Below are 19,012 nucleotides of genomic sequence, written 5' to 3'. Positions count from 1 at the left end.
CCTGCGCCGGGGGCGGCCCTCGGCTCCCTCCGCCCCGCTCCTCCGAGCCTCCGCCGGGGAGGAAGCGGAAAGAGCGGCGGCGGAAGAGGCCGGGGCTGGCGCTGGGATGGAGCTGGGTGGTGGCCGGAGCCGGTAAGAGCAGGGCAGGGCCGGCTCCGTCGCCTCGGGGCTGAGGGGAGCCTGGGGGCTGCGCCTCAGAGCTGGCGGGTGGCGCTGGGTGCCCCCCGGGTGGGGACGTGCACGGCTGAGGCGGTGTGCTGGAAAGCGGGTTTGGTTTGTTTGTTAGTTTATTTATTTTAAAGCCTGCTGAAAGGCATGATTAAATAGGAGGGAGAAAGGAAAGCCCGACACACTAACCCGCTTTAATGTGACAGGAGAAAAAGAAGCACGGTATAACAGTAAATAAAAATGTTGGAGCCAGCGGTGCTCATCAGAGTTGAGAATGAGGGCAACCACTTCTCCAGTTTAAACCGATGTGGTTTTTCTGCTTCATTTATTAATTAGAAGACTGGCCTGCAGGTGTCCTTTCGTATTCACAAGTGTGTTGGGAGGGAGTTTCATCTTGCTTCCAAAAAAAGGAAGCGTAGAATCCAGTATAAATGTACTATAGGGGAATAATGTTACTTGTTTTCTCTTCAACCTATTAAAAAAGTGACTCTTAAGAGACTTTACATTTTATTAAATTAAATAATTACCATGCTAACTTGTCTAATGAATCAGATTTGTGGGCACTGGGTCTAGCTACAACAGCAGGGAGTATGATACAAACAGTGCTGCTACAGAGTTCCCCCATGTTCAGGTTAAGGATGAAGTAACTGAGGTTATCCTCTACAAATACTACTGTGGTTTTAGGTCTGGTATGTTTTTACCTTAGAACCTTCCCATCAAAGTTGTGTAAATTACTTGTTCTGTGGTTATAGAGTTCTGTTTATTGGCAGCACCGCTAGCACGTTTTTGCAGAAGCTTATCATAAAAAAAAATCATTAAAATAAATATTTCATATATATACTGTTGATTTGTACTGGTGAACAATATTATGACTCATCTTTAAACAGACAAATGTGTTTAGAGCTCATGTGGCAGTTTAAACTGTCCAGTTTAGACCTGCCCAGACTGTAAAAAGCTGTTTCCTTCGGGAGCTAAAAGTTGTGAAAATGTTCTTCATATTCTAAATTCATTTTGAAAGTTTGGTATTTAAAATTCATCTTAGCATTTTATTTCATTGTAGGTAATGTAAGTGATTTTCTAGCATGGACACTGTTGCTAGCCATAGTTGTCATCTTCTCCAGCAGCTCCATGAACAGCGCATTCAGGGTCTTCTCTGTGACTGCATGTTGGTGGTAAAAGGTGTCTGCTTCAAAGCACACAAAAATGTATTAGCTGCTTTCAGTCAATATTTCAGGTATGTGGTAGAAAATTCTTCTATTAAAAAAGTGAACTAAGTGCTGTTATTTGAGGTTTTCTCTGAGAAGGTACTTTTTTTTCTGGTAGTTCTAGACAATGTAACTATTAGAGGGGCAGGTAAAAAGTTAAACTGTTTGTCCAGAGATAAATCTGTATCATGTATTACATCTAATTAAAAACTGTGACCATCCTAATTTATTTTCTGGGTGTATGTAATTAACTATTACACTGAGTTCAGAACTTTCTTGTTCATTACTGGCTTACAGTGCTTCATATAATGGATTCTTGGCAGAGGCCTGCAAACAGTAATTCAGTATAAAAATATAACTGTTTACAAGGAGTGTAGTACTGAACACGAGCAGAGACAGATAAGGGATATAACGGGTGAAACGATTCACATCATCCATTTCTGTTTGGTAGAGTCTGAAATAAAGTTTGAGTGGATACATAACTATTGAACCTCTACATAGAACACATTATCAGAGACACAATGTCTGTATCTTATGCAGGTGGCTCACGAAGCAATGTCACAGGTTTCCTTCCTGTTCCTATGGCCCTCCCATTGACCTCCAAAATTTCAAGGGATGCTGGTTCACCCAATTTAGTGTTTATTTATGAGTAAGCTGTTTGATATGGCTTTTTTGACTTTGCTTCTTGAAGCATCTCAAAACCTTGACAACTGATGCTTATAGAAGAAAATTATTTCATATATTATGAACAGGGAAAAAAAGAACAACAGCTTTTTCTGCAGTAGTGTTGTAATCCTGATGATGATGTGGAATTGTGCCCAAAGACTAAATTTTTAAAGTAGTCAAAGAGAGCTAGGCACTCAATTCCATCTCAAATTCGGTAGGATATAAGTGGTTAATTCAGTTAGACTCTCGACCCAGATCTGCTTATTATAGTTCTGGTTTTAATTTAGATAATATGAGCCGGATTTATGAAAAATTTGGATGCAGATACTTAATTCAGAGTAGCGTGTAAGTATGAGGATAGGATAAGTTGCAGGGATGCACCTGAAACTGCTTTTCTGAAGTTTAAGCCTAGGCTCTAATTTGCTTAAGCTTCACTGCTTATTGGTATTATGCCTAGCTTTCAACAAACCTAATTTGAGAGTTAAACCCATGCAGAGGGATCTTGAAATTCAAGGTATTTCCTGGTGTAGCAGGCTATCTACGTAGGAATGACCCGACCCCATATACATCATATATATACACATATATACATGTACATACATATAAGTGTGTGTGTGTGTATCATCATCTACTGTGGAATTATTAGGTTAGAAACTGGGGATTTGAACAGAAGAGCATGAAGTTCCTGAATGAGACAGAGTACAAAGTCAGTCTAGAATTAGTTATGCATATTAAGATCTACAGCTCTGATGTGAGAATACTTTACATCAAATAGAAGTCTCATGAATTCAGACACTTTAAGGGTACAGTGATGATTCAGTGGGGAATGGTTGGGCTACTGTTTTAGGCTCACATACCTATATTCTTCATTTTTCTTTTACTTGGCTCTTGTTCAGTACCAGTAAAAAATACTCTGGGGGTGATATGACAAAAAGAATTGAAAATAATGCCATCCTCTTATTTACTGTTACCATCCATGTTTACTTGCTGAAAAAGAACAACCAGTTTTTAGTAAGGTTCACTGGTAGTGGTTGATGGACAAGCTCGGCTGTCAGAATAATTTTGCTGACTTTGAGGTCCGTCTTCTCCTTTTTACTAGCAAATTGCCATGATGGAAGGGGAAGCATTGTTCTGGGTCAATCAACTTTTGCAAACAGTCCACAAATACACGACTGCTTCTAATATTTAAATAACATTGGATAAGGAACTGCAAATATAGGGTGTGTTTTCAACACATTAAAAAAAATAGGCAAAAATTTTTAAAGGATCTTCTGCTTTGATTTCTACTTTAAGTGTAATTGTATAGGGGTAATAATATTCAACATATTCAAGCAGTTTTGAAAAGTTCATGTGCAAAAACACAACAGTGTAGGTAAGACCATCTAGTGTAAGTTTTTGATCCTTAGGCAGTCTGTTGGAAGTGTATGTGTGTATATATATTTTCATAAAAGTGTTTTTAAATTATTTGTGTGTTTGAGTATTTGCCTTATTTTATCAGGACCCTTTTTCAGAATTCTTCAGGCCAGAAGAATGATGTCTTTCATTTGGACATTAAAAACGTAGGTGGAATAGGCCAGATCTTGGACTTCATGTACACCTCTCATCTGGATCTTAGTCAGGACAACGTACAAGCTATGTTGGATATTGCACAGTGTCTTCAAGTGCAAAATGTGTTGAATATTTGCCACACCTTTTTAAAATCTTCTACAGCTGTAGAGCAATCAGCCAGCATGCCTTGTAGTAGTGTATTTTCTCTGCAGAACACTTTGAGTGCAGATACTGGTTGTGCCAGTGACAGTTATGGAACAAACCTGTTACATGAATGCTCATCTGACACGCAAGCTAGTAAAGTCTTGGCTGACCACCATTCTCATGCATCGCAGTCTGTTAATCTTCATGCACCCTCAGGTGATGTACAGAAACAGTCACCTGACTCCTTAGATGGCAACTGCACAGAGCTCCCATTTAAGCAACCAAGTTACTATTATAAACTACGCAACTTTTACAGCAAACAGTTCTATAAGCAAAATGCTTGCTCTAATCAGGAGAGGGTAACAGAACAATCCTTTTCTTACAACACATCTACAGAAATAAACACAGCAGAGAATAATTCTTGTGCTGTCAGTCACTCTGAATGTATTCTGGACACCTCAGATCACTTACCATCAAACTTTCTGGTTCAGTCCTTGAATGAAGCAGCTCCAGATCAAGATGCAGACAGCACGCTTTTGCAGCCCAACAAACAGATGCGGCTGAAAAAGGCAGTGCATCTCAAAAAGTTAAATTTTCTGAGATCTCAGAAATCTGCAGAACACCCTCCTGAGCCTAAAAGTGATGACAGTAGAATAACAAGAGTAAATGAATCTGTAAATGAAAGTACCGTGGATGTGACAAATGTCAGAGTTACTGAAGAAAAAGAAGCTGAAGACTTGGTGAATTCTGAGAATTTTGAACAAACTGTTGAAATTGAAAGATCTCAAGGGCCTTTGGAACAAGAAGGCCAATCTCAGACTCTTCAGTCACAGAGACAGTATACTTGTGAATTATGTGGGAAGGCTTTCAAACACCCAAGCAATTTGGAACTTCATAAAAGGTCTCATACAGGTACAGTAATCAATAACTTGGTCTGCAGACCAAATATTTCAATTGATGAGATTAAATAAAACTAGAGCGGATATAGTAAGATAGCTTTTATTTATAGTTTTAGCTTTTAGAGTCCTATTTCGAGGAACATTGTGTGATATTTCAATGAAAATTTAATTTTTGACATGCGTTTAAAAGAGGCATTTCTAGTCAGTTTGTCAGATTGTTCAGAAGTCCAAGGCAGATAACAACAAAAAATGGAAATGGATAGAAGAAAACATAAGTGTTCTTGAAAACCACAGTTCTCTCTCATCATATATTCATTGTGAACCAGAAGTGATAAGAGCTTGGTGGTCATTTCTTTTTGACCTGTTAAATATATTATTTAGTTTATATTTTTTCCTAGTATTAACAATTTTCATGATGTTCATTTAGAGAGTGATGCAAAAATAGGCTGTGGAGTAAATGGGATTAAATTTACTTTGTTCTCAATACTTATAGGTAATGCTGTTTTTAAACCTAGCACAGATTTAAGTATCTTTTTATTCTAGTGAAAAACAAGACCCAGTCTAATTTTGAATTAAGTAATTTGTCTTTTCAATTTAACCAGCATGTTCTATATTTCTACAACTTTAGCTTTGTTTTTCATAAAAAGTATTTTTTTTAATAATACCTTTAGTCAAGTAACACCATTGGTTTCATGTTTTTGAGATGGCATTGTTCCTGATTAACCTGTTGAATACTTCTATCCTTCTTTTTTCCCTATAATAAATATACAAATGTATCTCTCCTGGTCTTACCAGATAAATAACACTTTTCAAATGATGCACGTATTGTTACTTTGATAGCAGATGTGAGTCCCTCGTAACAGACATTAATTCATTTTGTTAATTGAGCCTTAGCATTAAGAATTTATTTATCCATGTGAGTAGTAGAAAAATCATTCCAGAAAATAAGAACAGTTTGCACTGATTCCTGAAGTTTTCACTCATTATATTTGACTTTCTGTATGTTCACATTACTGGTATTATTGTTTTAATTTGGTCTCCTGTGACACGGTTGCGTGTCTTTTACCTCTGTATTCTCTTTGCCTTGTATATTTTAATTTGAACTTACATCATCAGGTATGTTTTAATATCGTACAAATTTCACGAAAGTAGGTGGTCAGATAGAAGACAGAGCATCTAGAGAAGTCCCAACTGAGGGAGAAACTCTGAAGTTGGTAAAATGTGAGTTTATGGTAGAGAATGAACATGGGAGAAGCCTGTTATAATTTGCACTTCCTTAAGACATCTTAATCACTGGAAGGAAACTGGATTTCATCAATCTGGTGCCCATTAGACTACTTGCCTTTTTAAGAGTTTGTTGCCTGAGTGATAGACTTAATTATTGTATGATGCCAAGTCTGGTAAACCATTTGAAATAACTTTAGAAGGGGTAAAGTAAACTATGAACTTCATGTATTTATTGTAACTTAAAGGTTAAAGGAGTGGACCGGGTACTAAACTTCATATAGCAAATAGACTAGGACTCCTGCTATGAGTGTTTTAAAATTTTGACTTCTATAGATGCAGTGATCAGCAAATGCTTACCAGTGTAGGAAATGGAAAAAGAGGAAAAGGATTGCAGTAACTTTGCAAGGTTATTTGTGTTGATACTCATTTCTTCTTTTTTGACTTCTGTGCATTTACACCTGCTTCCACTTCACTTGAGCTCTAGTGGATGTTGTTACGTTCCACACAACGCACCATGTAAGAAAAGTGATCCTAGACTTGATTTTGTTGCTGCTGTCCTCTCTACTAGTATGTGTTTATATTAGATTCAGGAATTCCATGCAGTTTTTAATGCACTGTGTTCTTCCCATAGTTTTCCAAAAGTTCCAAACTTGAATACTCCTTAACGTAGCATTAACATTCTTCAGTACGTGTGCTAAGCTGATAAAGTTTAAGAACATAAGTTTAATAAATAATAATCACATCAAAGAAGGATGAAAAATTATTGAAAGAATATAAATAAACATGCCTGTTTGCTTACCTGTTTTTCTGGGGTCGTGGTACTTTGTTTTTAAATACCAGCTAGTGTGAAAAGAATACTTGGGAAATCAAAGCAGACATTGAGTAGGATGTTAGCATAGGAAGGATGTATAGCTGAAGGTACAGGGCACATCAGCTTCATTAATAAGTACACTGCTAGTTAAGTATTAATGTAAGTATATCCTCAGAGCCATTTCTATCCATATTCCACCTCAGAAAGCACAGCTAAATATCACAAACTGTCATCTGATCAATTTTATTTTAAAATGTATCTTTTCTAGAACTGAGGGCAAGCAAGCACTTAAGTATTATAGTTCATACTGAAAGTCCTTCATATCTGGCTTTGATAATGGAATTAAGTTACTAAAGTAACTAAGTTACTAAAGTAAGTTACTAAAAAGGGTTTTTCACAACGGGAAGTTATGTTTTAACCCACAAATGACAACTTTTTCAACGTAAGTGCTGTAGTGGCCTAGTTGTCAAGAAAGCACATGTGAAATTCCCTGTCCCTGAGAACTAGGATTACTAAAGAATTGACATGTTCGTATGGTTGCATTGATGAATTGTTTACACAAAGCACAAGCATAATGTGTTCAACACAAGGCATTGTATTGGGCTGAGTAGCTGTTTTAATTGTATTGCTAATGGCCATTTAAAGGAATCTTTAAATAGAGATTATTGGATTTACTTACAAGATTGGCTTTGACTTGATTGAGTATTGTAATTTGTTTTAATTAGATTGGCCTCAGTGGCAGAACCTGTCTGGAAAAAAAGGAAGCAAATAAGCACTTCACGCCTATCCAGTAAAAAGTGATTATTATTTTTTAAAAATATTTTCAGGAAATATCTCGTTTTAAAAAAATAAATTGTCAGGATTGAAAAAAACAGGAGCGGAGTTAACTGTCATGTAACATACTGTTGATCCTCAGTGTTGATCCTCAGTGTTTTCATTCTGAGCTTGGCTAGAGCAAGCTGCCAGCACTCCATGCATTAGCGGGTCCTGCTCCTCATCTTTATGATCTCTTGAGGACTTGAGGAACACCGCTGCCTTCATGCCTTTCTTCTCTGGAGCTGATATACTGCTGCACTGATCCTACTACTGTGTACTTTATCATTTCTTCTTGCAGTGTTGAACAAGAAGGATGCAACAGAAGATAGAAAATACAAAGCAGTCTAAAGGTTTAGTACCTTAGTCTCCTGGATATTCGTTTAAGCATCATTATAATTGTAGTTAAGGTACTTTTTTTTTTTAATGCACAAAAAAAATCTCTATTGCTTTTGATCCAACAGTGTTATTTTAGAAGATCAGTGTTGATCTCAGATAAGGTTTTCCTTTTGGAATTTAATGACAGTCATAGAATAATTTAGGTTGAAAGGAAACTCTGGAGGTCATCTATTCCAACTCTCTGCTCAAAGCAGAGATTTGGGTTGTCAAATCAGATTGGGTTGTTTTGTAATATCTACAAGGACAGAGATTGTCCACAGCCTCTCCAGGAAACTTGTTTGAGTGTTTCACCATCCTCATAGGGTAAAAGTTTTTTCCTATTATCTACTGATCTAACTCATGTCTGTTGCCCCTTGTCTCATCACTGTGTAGCTTCAGGAAGAATATGGTTCCATCAGCCTTCCCATTAGATGATCGTAGACAGAAGTATGATTTCCTGTTAGCTTTCTCTTCTTAAGGTATGGTCTCACCAGTGACACGTAGAGGAGAATCATCTTCAGCTTGCTAGCTGCACTCTTCCTAATAAAGCCTGGGAAGCAGTTAGAATGCATTACCTTGCATTGCTGCAATACTCTGAGTAATTTAGTATTTCTGCTGGGATTCATCTTGCAATAGGCTACTTGGTTGTTTGCAGTTTTATGCGAGCACAGACCTGTTCTCCAAAATCTAATTGGATTGTTTTTTTACAAACTTTTAAAAATTACTTTATCTTTCATCATCAGGGGTTAAAAAAAAACTAATTATTTGAAACAGAGAGTACAGTTTTAATGAGATTGCATGCAGCCTACAACAACCACTGTGAACAATTTGAGTCTTGAATTTTATCCTTCCCCTTCCAGGTATTTTAGGGTGGATTTCTGTTCAGTTGACATCTTTTGTGTCAACATTAGCTTTTTGCTGTAGGTAATTTCTGCAGAAGTTGCCACTATAGTTTTTTGTCTTCCATTCCAAATTACTGCAACGCCTCTGTGGTTGTCAGAACTGGTTGTCAGAAGCTTTCCCAGTTGCCACAGTTCTGGCTTCCTGTTGGTTTCATGTATATTTGTGCTGTCAGTGCCAGAACTTTTAGTGTTTTGAGTATTTAGAGACATATTGAAATCAAGCCTCTGTATTCTTTAGAGTTGATTTATTGGTTTCTTAATTTTTAACTTTAATTGAATAAAAGCTTTATTGAAATTGAAGTTTTCGATTCATCAATACTTAGAAAAAGTAAATTTAGCCTTAAATTGGCAGAGTAACTGGAAGACTGCTGCCTGTTTGTGAAGCCATATAACTATGTTGACTCAGTGGTTTAACATCTAAGATAATTGCATTTGATCCCTGATCCTGAATGATGCTGAAACAGCATCACCTTTATTTGGCAGCAGAGATGGAAAATGGAACTTCAACACCTGGATATTGCAGATGATGCTCCTAATGAGGGTGGAGCAAGAATGGTGATGTAGTGAATACCTGCTCAAAAATAAGGCCATGGCCAAGAGGTGCTCTGTAAAATCAGGAGAATGATTATTAAAATAAATGACTCAAAATCTAAAGATTTTTATTTATTACAAAGAATGAAACAAAGTGTAAAATCTGTTTTTCCCTCTGGAAACATCTGCATCTAAAGCATGGTGATTTATACTAATTCTTTAGTTTCCTTGTATCTGTGGGCCAGGTTACAGATGTGCTTTTAAAGTACAGTTAGACTCATGAAAATATCACTAGAAGTCTGACTGTCATTGAATTCAATGTTATTTGAGCATTATTATTTTCTTTGAAAATTCCTGAAGATGTGTAGAGATTTTTATCAACTGTAAAAAACACAAACTATGCAGGGAAGAAATACTTACGAAATACTCTAGGGGATAAAAAGTAATTAGATTTTTGTTTCTGACTAACAACAATAGTACTGTAGCACTCTAGATTGAGCATCAAGTTATTTTCAAGTGCTAAAGTGGGCTGCACTAGCTTTTTACTAACGTTACTCAAAGCTAAATTTTTTGGAGATTCAAAAATACAATTTTTAGATGAATAAATTCAGAATTTTAAAGCAAAATATTTGGGTTAATTTTCTTATACTCCTACGCAGATTGAGAGCTTGAAGACAAGTGTGTTTGCTGGGAGTGAATGGCTACATGCTGATCAGAGATGTATGGTACCCTTTGAGTGGAGAAAACAGAAATTAGCTTCTCTGCATTCCATATTCTTTTTAAGAGAGGGCCTTTGTGAGTATAAGTGGAAGGACTGGTGTATTCTGTAAATTTTTTTGTTGTTGTAGTAGGACCCTGTCATCTGTTCTGTTCCAGCAGGTATGGCACTCCTTTCATGTGGGGGAAAAAAAGGAATTAATAATAATATGTAGCACTCCCATTCATATCAAAATTCTTCTACTTATTTTTGAAAAATAAATTCTGTTTCTGAGCAAGTTTGCCTTAAAAGCTCAATGGTTAATGCTGTACTCCCCTCTTAAGTTTCCCCTTAAATATATGGGTAAGTGTCCTTTCGGGGATATTCTTATTTTTACATTATATGTGTTTAAAGGAAGTGTACCAATTTAAAGGATTTGTGTTCTCTTGCAGCTATTAGAAGTTCTATGTTTCTTCTCCTTTTAGGTGAAAAACCTTTTGAATGTAACATTTGTGGGAAACACTTCTCACAGGTGGGAATATTTTATATTATGGTATTACACTTGAAATTGAAATGCATCTGTGTATTGATTTTAAAAATAAACATGTCCATAGATTAGTAAGTTTTGCTCAGAGAGACTTAACTTCAGGGGTAAAATATTAAAACAACTTATATGAAAATAACACATTAAATGTTTTAGATTTCTTTTACATGTTTTGTACCTTTGATTCTGTCTGCTCTCAGTAGATGTTTGTTATGTATTTTGTCTTCAAATGAGTGTTTAGGCATGGAGTCACAACTGATTTAAAAGAGCACTTTCATTCTCACTGTCCTATTGCCTTATACTTAGGAATGTATTCTGAATTTTCATCAGTGTTTAAAAAAAAAATAGAATTTTGTATGTGTTGTATTCATGGTAATTTCATCTTTGTAAATGGCAAAAAATAAGCAGTTTTTTTTAGTCAGATAAAAAAAAAAAAATGGCATCCATATAACTGAGCTCCATTTTCTCTATAATTAAGTACAGCAGGGTCTGTCTGAAGTTACAAAACTCAGGATTTTTAAGAAAATTCTCGTGGAGTTCCCTATTCATATACGGGGCCTAAACTTTAGCCCTCTTATTTTGCCCTTCATTGCGTGCTGTTCTGAGTACAGCAGTTTGTTTGTATTTCTAAAATTTTGGTCCCTAGTTGTCTTGCGTTTCCAAAATTTCTATTCCTTTTCTATTTTCTTGTTTGGAATATTTACACCTAAGTATGGGAGGCAGTAGACAGGTGCATATTTTTATACTAAGATAGCATAACAAATATCATCTAATAAATCTTGGTTTTATGTGTCCTGGTTTAAGGATTAGACCTGTAGAATCTTTGTCCACTCACCCCCCAGTGCTTATGTGTCTCTTGCTCCAATTTTGTAGTCCACTTGTGGGGTTTCTTTGGCCCGTGAATCTGATGCAGTTGCACACTCCACCTCAGTGGGGTATAACAGGGATATAATGCTGCATCCAGTGAGCAATACTGTTTCATTGTGATTATCAAGCCATTTGAGCAAAACTGGGTCTGCTTGTTAGCCAGAGAAAAAGCTTTTTCATTCACTTTGATGGATTGAACTAGTAGTTACTAAAAGAAAAATAGTGGGTATTTCCAAATTCCATTAAAAGTACTTTTGGAAAATGGAGTCGTGTTCTGTACTCTAGATCATACTGTGGGGGGAAGAGGGAATAAAAAAGCTTCTTGTATGCAGGTGTATGACAGGTAGGACAGACTCCTCATGCAACATACATTGCATTGCTCCTATTTAATAAAGAAAAGAAAAAAAAAAAGGAAATTTCCACTTTTTAATTAAACACTCTTAAACAGTTTCTCTCCCCTCCCTGTTAACCTCACTTGTCTGAAGGTATGGATAGATACGTGGTGATGTGCGATATTTTTCCAGAACATGAGCCATGGCATTCAGCTTGTGTATTGCACTTCTATCTCACATCATAAATGGGAACTTACACACTTGTGAGTGTACTCAGAACTTGAGTATACAGATGGGAACTTGCATACTTCTTGCTTCTGAATTGTGCAAATAAGCGAGACCAGAAAGTAAGATTTGAGGATAATTGCTATCTATTTTTTACTGAAATGACCATCTCTGATCTTGGGCTGTGTTAAACTTCTCAGCCTACAGGCACAGAAGTAGTAACACTTTTCTTATTTAAGCTTTCATGTTCTGTGCTTTGGAGACAACACAGTTGTTATGCCGAGTATGTCAGCTCCTGATGAATTTTACTGATGTTCCACTCAATGCAACGTGAAAGAGAAAATGAAGAAAGCAGAGAAAACTGAAACAGGAACTCATAGTCTGGGACAAGTAACAGTAAATTATTTTAGGAGAAAAAGGGTTCTTTTGTACTTCAAAGTCTGCATCTTTCCCTGCTAGTACGCAGACTCTGGTCTCCTCTTACTAGTGACCAGGACGTCATGCCTTACCTCCCAACTGCCTTCTGCTGCAGAGCCTCTTCAGGGGGCTGAAAGGCAGTAGCTGCTTTCTAAACACATGCCAATTGCAAATAGAGTAAGTCTAGTATATCTGTCTGGTCTCTGCACTTATGAGGAATGGTGTGCAACCAGTGTCAGTAAGATGATTATTCTGAATATTTATTTTCCTTCACTGAAAAGCTTGCAAAAGTCCTCTTATGTTTTTTTTATTTGTCTGGCATGTTATGCTATAACTAAGGCTGTGTGCAACATTACAAGCTTAGGAAGGTTACTAATGTATTTATTTCTTTTTTTTTTTTTTTTGAGTATCTCAGAGCAGTTAATAACAAGCTCATACCCTCATTAGGAAGAAGTGACAGAGGATTATAATAAAGAAATAAATCTGCTTGCTACTTTCTGTAGAATGCTATTATTCTAAACTAAAAATGTCTGTATGGGAGGTATTTCAGAATAAGTGTTGCACTTCAAATTCACATTCTCTCCTAATCGAGAATAACAAATGCATTTGATATGTTTTCTTTTGTGGCATGGATGGAGGTAAAGGTTCTGTCTCTCGTATGTTGCTCTCGAATGCACTTCTGCATAAATCCTCAGTCTTTGCAACACAAAGTCTTTACAAAAAAAAACACTTTATTCCATGGAGAAGTCAGTTCAGTCCATCATCTCCCACAGAAATAGGTACCCAGTGCCTCTTTTTGAATCAATTTCAGTGTTGTAAAGTGTGGCCATAGAGGACAGTGGTTCAGTCAGCTATCTGAAAAACCTTATGGGGGTTACAGAAAGCTTTCTGTGTACAGACTGATTCATTTAATATTATTTTGTGTCTGTGTCTGCAATAATTTAGTTTTGGTATATCATAACCTGTGATTACAGTCATTGATCGTTAAAGGTAATTTATATCTAAAGGAGTTAGGAGAAATTACTGAAGGGTCCCATTTTTGTTGCCTTACTGTGACTAAGGAGGATGTGATAATCTTTGCGTCCCCATCTTTCTGATAGAAGAGACCTAATATTCCTTCAGTGTACTTAGATAAAACTAAGCAGTTATCCATCAGAGGGAACAGAAGTGTTAAGAACTGACCCTGGGATAGTGTGCAGTTTTTTGTGGAACATCTGTAGCTTCTCTATCCAGACTGGCTGTATTTTTTGCCTTAAGAACTGGATTCTCAATGGAGCAGCTGTTCTGAAGCACTAGTGGTTTATTAAAAACGCCATTAGTAGGATGGTTTTGTGTAATTGTCATTGCCTGGCTTGCCTGCAAGCTAGCATGATTTTTACAGGATTGGGAAAAGAAAGAAGTGTAATGAAAATAAGTTACAAGTAATCCTATTTGTTGATTTCTGTACTTCATGTTCCATTATCTTCTGATATGAGTAAATATTTATGGCTTTGGAGCACTTAGCTGTGAGTGTTTTATGGATAGCAAAATGTTTACCCTTTTTCTTTTCTTTTTAACCTTCTGGTAGGTGAATTCAGACGTCCCGATGTAACAGTATATTGTTTGTAGGACAGGGAAAATGAGACTAACATGAACCATATCACTAGTAAGTTTTCTTCTTGACTGCAATCTAGATAGTGTCATTTTCATTTATAATTGGATCTGTTTTCAACTACAGGTTTTTCTTTTTTCCTGAGTGTTTGATTCCAGGCTTTTTTTTTCTCCTGTTCTTGTCGATGTATAATTGCATACATAAGCAATTTGTAATTGGAGTACATTGTAGTCTATCTTTACTGCTTGAGTTTCTACATGCATTGTAGTATTAACTGCTTCAGAATTAAGAATAAAAAGCCAGTCTTGTAGTTACCGTCATTAAGTTTTTATCTGCATACAACAACAGATTAGTTAAATTTAAATGCTTAAATTACTGTCCCTTTCAGGCAGGTAATCTGCAGACACATTTACGTCGACATTCTGGTGAAAAGCCATACATTTGTGAGATCTGTGGGAAAAGGTGAGTAGAATTGTTCATCCTGGTAAAGTTACCATGTTAGAAGTCGATTGTTTTCTTTCATCATCATGCTAAACTAAGGGACAAGAGCTAGGGCAGTGTGCTGCTGAATTTTGTCTAGAAGACATTGAGTTTAAATATTAACATACATAATATTTGCAAGTATCTTCTTGCAAGTCTCAATAAGATAAATGTGTCATACATACATAGTCTGTGGTCTTTGTTTTTTTATATATTATCTTTCATTAAAGTTATACTGTTGTGTATTTGTTTTCATTATTTGGTCATATTGTTTACGTTTTTGTCCATTTTCTGAGAACTATGCAGTATGGGAAACTTGACAGATTTAAGTGAAGTATTAAATATTTCTGCCTTCTGCTAACAGGTGACAAAATACACTAATTTAGGAATAGCATTAGTACTTAAACTATGTTCAAGAAGAAAAAAGGTGAAGAGGTGTTTTTTTCCTATTATAAATTTAAATAGACATTACCAGCTTCAAAATGATTGCTATTTTTTGTTTTGTCTTTTAACATTTGGGTATATGTGTTTTAGATTTTAATCCTTGTTCAGAACATCAGATATTCATAGTTAATTTCCATTTGATACTCAATAAGGAGAGTAAGGGTTCTTATAAAGACAGTAATTGCGTTTCCATGTTATGTTACAGATTTGCTGCTTCTGGTGATGTTCAGCGTCACATTATTATTCATTCTGGAGAGAAGCCTCATCTGTGTGATATCTGTGGCAGAGGTATGCCTCTAAGTTTGTTTGTTTGTTTAAATTGAAACGTGAGGAGTCATTTTAATCTGTGTCTGTCACATTTTTCTAGGATTCAGCAACTTCAGTAATTTAAAGGAGCACAAAAAGACTCATACAGCAGATAAAGTATTCACCTGTGATGAATGTGGGAAGTCATTCAACATGCAACGAAAATTAGTAAAGCACCGAATTAGGCATACGGGAGAGAGACCATACAGCTGTTCGGCATGTGGTAAGACTTAATCTGCATAGTCTTGGCATGTCTTTGCTTTTTAAATAAGGGAAATAGGCTATGTCAGCAGAACAACAATTAACCAAAACAATTTTAAATTCATATACGAGGTTATGAAGGTTTTTAACAAAATTTTCTGTTTTGCATCCTTCATAGTTTATCTTTTTGGGGATCAAACTGTTTTAGCTGTTGTAAGTAAGTTCAGAAATGATTTTCAATTGAAGAATCCAGAAAGGAAATAAGGAATCAATATGTATCTGTTTGCTATAGGAACGCTGATACTTGCTGCTTCAAAACACTCTTTATTTTCTGCTAGAAAGGTAGGTTTAGAATCACTTGTCTGTTAGTGGAATCTTCTTCTTTTCTTTCTTCCTTTTTTCTTTTTTTTCCTAGTTGGGTACTGTTGAGATTGAGCTGCATTAGACCAAAAGAGTTGTTAGGAGTGTTTTACTACTTTGCTTCAACCTCTGGAATAAAATCAAAACTTGATCAATGCTTCATACCACAGAATATCCGTTTTCAAACTCTGCTAGATGGGTTATGCTTCCAAGTGGTCTGCAAATTGCTGTTTGATCAGTGATTCATCCTAGTATAACATAGTTTTCAGAAATTTCATTGAGTATCTGTATCTCTGTGTTACTTAGTATCCTGCATAGTACTTACTTTTCTGCCCCTAAGCGCTATTTTGGTATAATTTCATCTACTTTCTGAGGAAACAGCTTTGGAGGAAGGTACTTACCATATGATAATATCCAACTGCAGTATGTTTTATTTGTAATGTCTTGAGGCAACAACAAAATCTATAATTATTAGATCTTGCATCAGAGAGAGGAAATAAAGACACTCAGGATATGAAAGTATAAACAAAGATTTGCTTTACTGTCATTAAAACAAATTTATTTTCATCTTGTCTTATAGTGGGCTTTTGATCATTTTTCAGTTCTAGCCAGGTCATCTTGTACTGAGAGCAAGAATTGTGCAAAGACGTGATCAAGTGTTAAGTCATTCATTCACATTAAATTCACTCAAATTCCACATGTACTTCTGCAGTAATTTGTAATCTTACTTTTACTGTTTAATGGCTTTTTTGAGGAGATATCCAGGCAGTAGAATGAAAAATATACCAAAAACTGAGACTGTAATTTTACTGGGCTTTCAGATAATACTGTTTGTTTTAGTTGGTATCTGTCCATACAGAACAACATAATCTTTAACATAGCTAAAGTGAGGTAAAATCACAAAGAGGTATGAAATTATTTCTGTTCTCCTAAAGAACATGAGGTGTCTGAATCATATTCTGGAAATTAATGCTTTCTTTTTCTGTTGCACTTCTGCACTTTGCCTTGGTTTGGCCCCAGTCACTTTTTTCATTACAATGTGGTAATAGTGTATATTTGAGCCTGTGGTTCTGAAAACTGGCAAACAGCTAACTATTTAGTTATATTTTAACATTTACAGCAATAAAAAGTTAGCTTTGACACATTCTCTGGATAGAATATTAAAAAAAAAAATGGTCTGCTGCAATATGTTAGCTCACTGTTTACAAAAAAGCACTATAAGAGTAGTTCCTCTCTAATGAACAAATCATTACTTTCTATGATGCAGTTCTCACTGGAAGAATACAATTAGAAGCTTGTCAGCATGCTGTTTTACGAGACAGAGGAATTTGATTGATCTTTTTATTTTACTTTTTTTTTTTTTTTCTTCCACAAAGATTGATACAAATCGAGGGCACTCACAGCTTTCAAATACTAATGGATATTCCTGTCTCTAGAGACAAAAACAAAAGCACTGGGAAATCCAAAAATCAGATCAAGGAGAAGAAACAAGTAATTGAATTGTACGAATTGAAGGAACTTGCTTGAACCCGTTCTAGATAAAGTACCACAACTGGCGTGTACCATAGCTCATCCTTTCTCAAATTAAAATATGTTTATGTACTTGTGTTAAGTACAAAATAGTAATATTAACACTTCTGTCTTGTAGGGAAATGTTTTGCAGGCTCTGGTGACCTGCGTAGACATGTGAGGACTCACACAGGAGAAAAACCCTATACTTGTGAAACTTGTAACAAATGCTTCACTCGCTCTGCTGTTCTGCGGCGGCACAAGAAAATGCATTGTAAAGCCACCGATGAAGCTCCAAACACACTCGACGAATTTGCTCAAGGGATGGAAACTTCTGATCTTGAGAAATCTCAGAATTCGGACACTTTTAGCCAAGAAATGTCTGTTAGATTATTACCAGTTTCAGTTAAATTTCCCATTCGTCCAACTGCAAATTCAACTGAATTTGATAATTCTGGAGATTCTTACTGTAAGCTGCGATCAATGATTCAACACAATGACTCAGCAAACCAACAGAAACTGAATGTGGATTCTGCTAAACTCCCAAAAGCTCAGACACAGCAAACGCCACCAACACCATATGCTTATACAGATGTAGATGGATCTTCTGCAGAAGAACCCTTACAGGCTGATAATATTTCCATGATTCGTCCCTCTATGGTTACTTTGGACAGTCACTGTAATGATCCACTAGGCAGTCGAACATCATCTGCTGCGTACAAGAATACTGAAGGACCGTTTTTCTCTAGCATGACCCTCTGGGGTTTAGCTATGAAGACTTTGCAGAATGAAAGTGAATTGGAGCAATGAGGGCTCAGGTTACTGAATCAAAACTTAGAGGCATTTCATGTGATAGATATATCTGTGTTGTGATTACACTGCAGTGTAGAGAGGTCTGAGCTAGTTTTTAAGCCAACTAGTTTGGGTACTGTGAGATCGAGGTACACATGCCCAGAACCCAGTGTAGGCTGCCTTTACATTGCTTCTCAGCAAAGTTCAAATCTAGTTTTGGGGATCTTTGTTCTTCTGTTACTGCACTGTGTAGCTGTTCTGTTGTCAGGATTTGCTAAAATTTGCCTTTTTTGTTTTTCAATCTGGTAATGGAAGAAAGGATGGCCTAATGTCAAGTTTCTTTCTGAGTGCAATTCAACAATGGGTTGTCAGAGTTTTATGAGGATGTAAATATGAAAAGAGGGAAACATTTGAACAAATCCCTGCTGAACCTGAGTTTGAGTAGTGGCTTTCTTACCAGTAGGACCGTTGGTTTACATGACTTGAGTATTGTGGTATTAAAATTAAATGTTAAATACTGGACAATATTTGTGATAGTGCAAAATAACTGTATATCTAGAAACTTTATTTTTTTTACAATAAAATTTTTTTTAGTATTTTATAAACTATTTTGCACAGATGATTATTTGTACAATGAAGACCGAGGTCAGGAAATGCTAACTTAATTTGAATAAAGGGAAGTTGTTTTACATTTTATCTTAATTGCGCACTTTGTTTCATCTTTTTATGAAAGCTTTTCAATAAGAAAATTCTATCTGTTCCAGGTGTCTTTACAATGCTAATGGGAATATAAAATACGTGCAGTCAAAGTACCAGTAGATTGCCTTGTATTTCAGTGAATTAGTGTAAAACATTAGCTAATTAATGGAGTTAATAGTTTATTACTGGATAGAAACTTTGCTTACAGGCCTTCTCTGCTCTGTTGCTTGGTTGTATTCATTTTCAGTATTGATCT

At 36.0% G+C, this 19,012-nt stretch overlaps 1 protein-coding gene across 3 annotated transcripts; it reads left to right on the top strand.

Moving 5' to 3' along the window:
• The first annotated feature begins 11 nt into the window (after nt 1-11).
• On the top strand, nt 12-18,759 carry ZBTB49 (zinc finger and BTB domain containing 49). 3 transcript variants are annotated; one of them, XM_084517625.1, is made up of 8 exons: nt 12-132; nt 1,229-1,402; nt 3,538-4,643; nt 10,475-10,521; nt 14,354-14,427; nt 15,095-15,177; nt 15,257-15,418; nt 17,405-18,759. In XM_084517625.1, the coding sequence occupies exons 2-8, from the start codon at nt 1,251-1,253 to the stop codon at nt 18,073-18,075; spliced, it is 2,295 nt and encodes a 764-aa protein (XP_084373751.1). In that variant the 5' UTR covers nt 12-132; nt 1,229-1,250; the 3' UTR covers nt 18,076-18,759. The 3 variants fall into 3 exon arrangements, with proteins under 3 accessions (XP_084373751.1, XP_084373750.1, XP_084373752.1); XM_084517624.1 differs by having other exon boundaries at nt 10,442-10,521; XM_084517626.1 differs by lacking the exon at nt 12-132 and having other exon boundaries at nt 1,263-1,402; nt 3,551-4,643; nt 10,442-10,521.
• The last annotated feature ends 253 nt before the right edge of the window (nt 18,760-19,012 follow it).

The sequence above is a fragment of the Aythya ferina genome, assembly GCF_964211825.1.
Source record: "Aythya ferina genome assembly, chromosome: 4".
Taxonomy (NCBI): Eukaryota; Metazoa; Chordata; class Aves; order Anseriformes; family Anatidae; genus Aythya; species Aythya ferina.
This window is presented reverse-complemented; position numbering and strand designations above follow the sequence as displayed.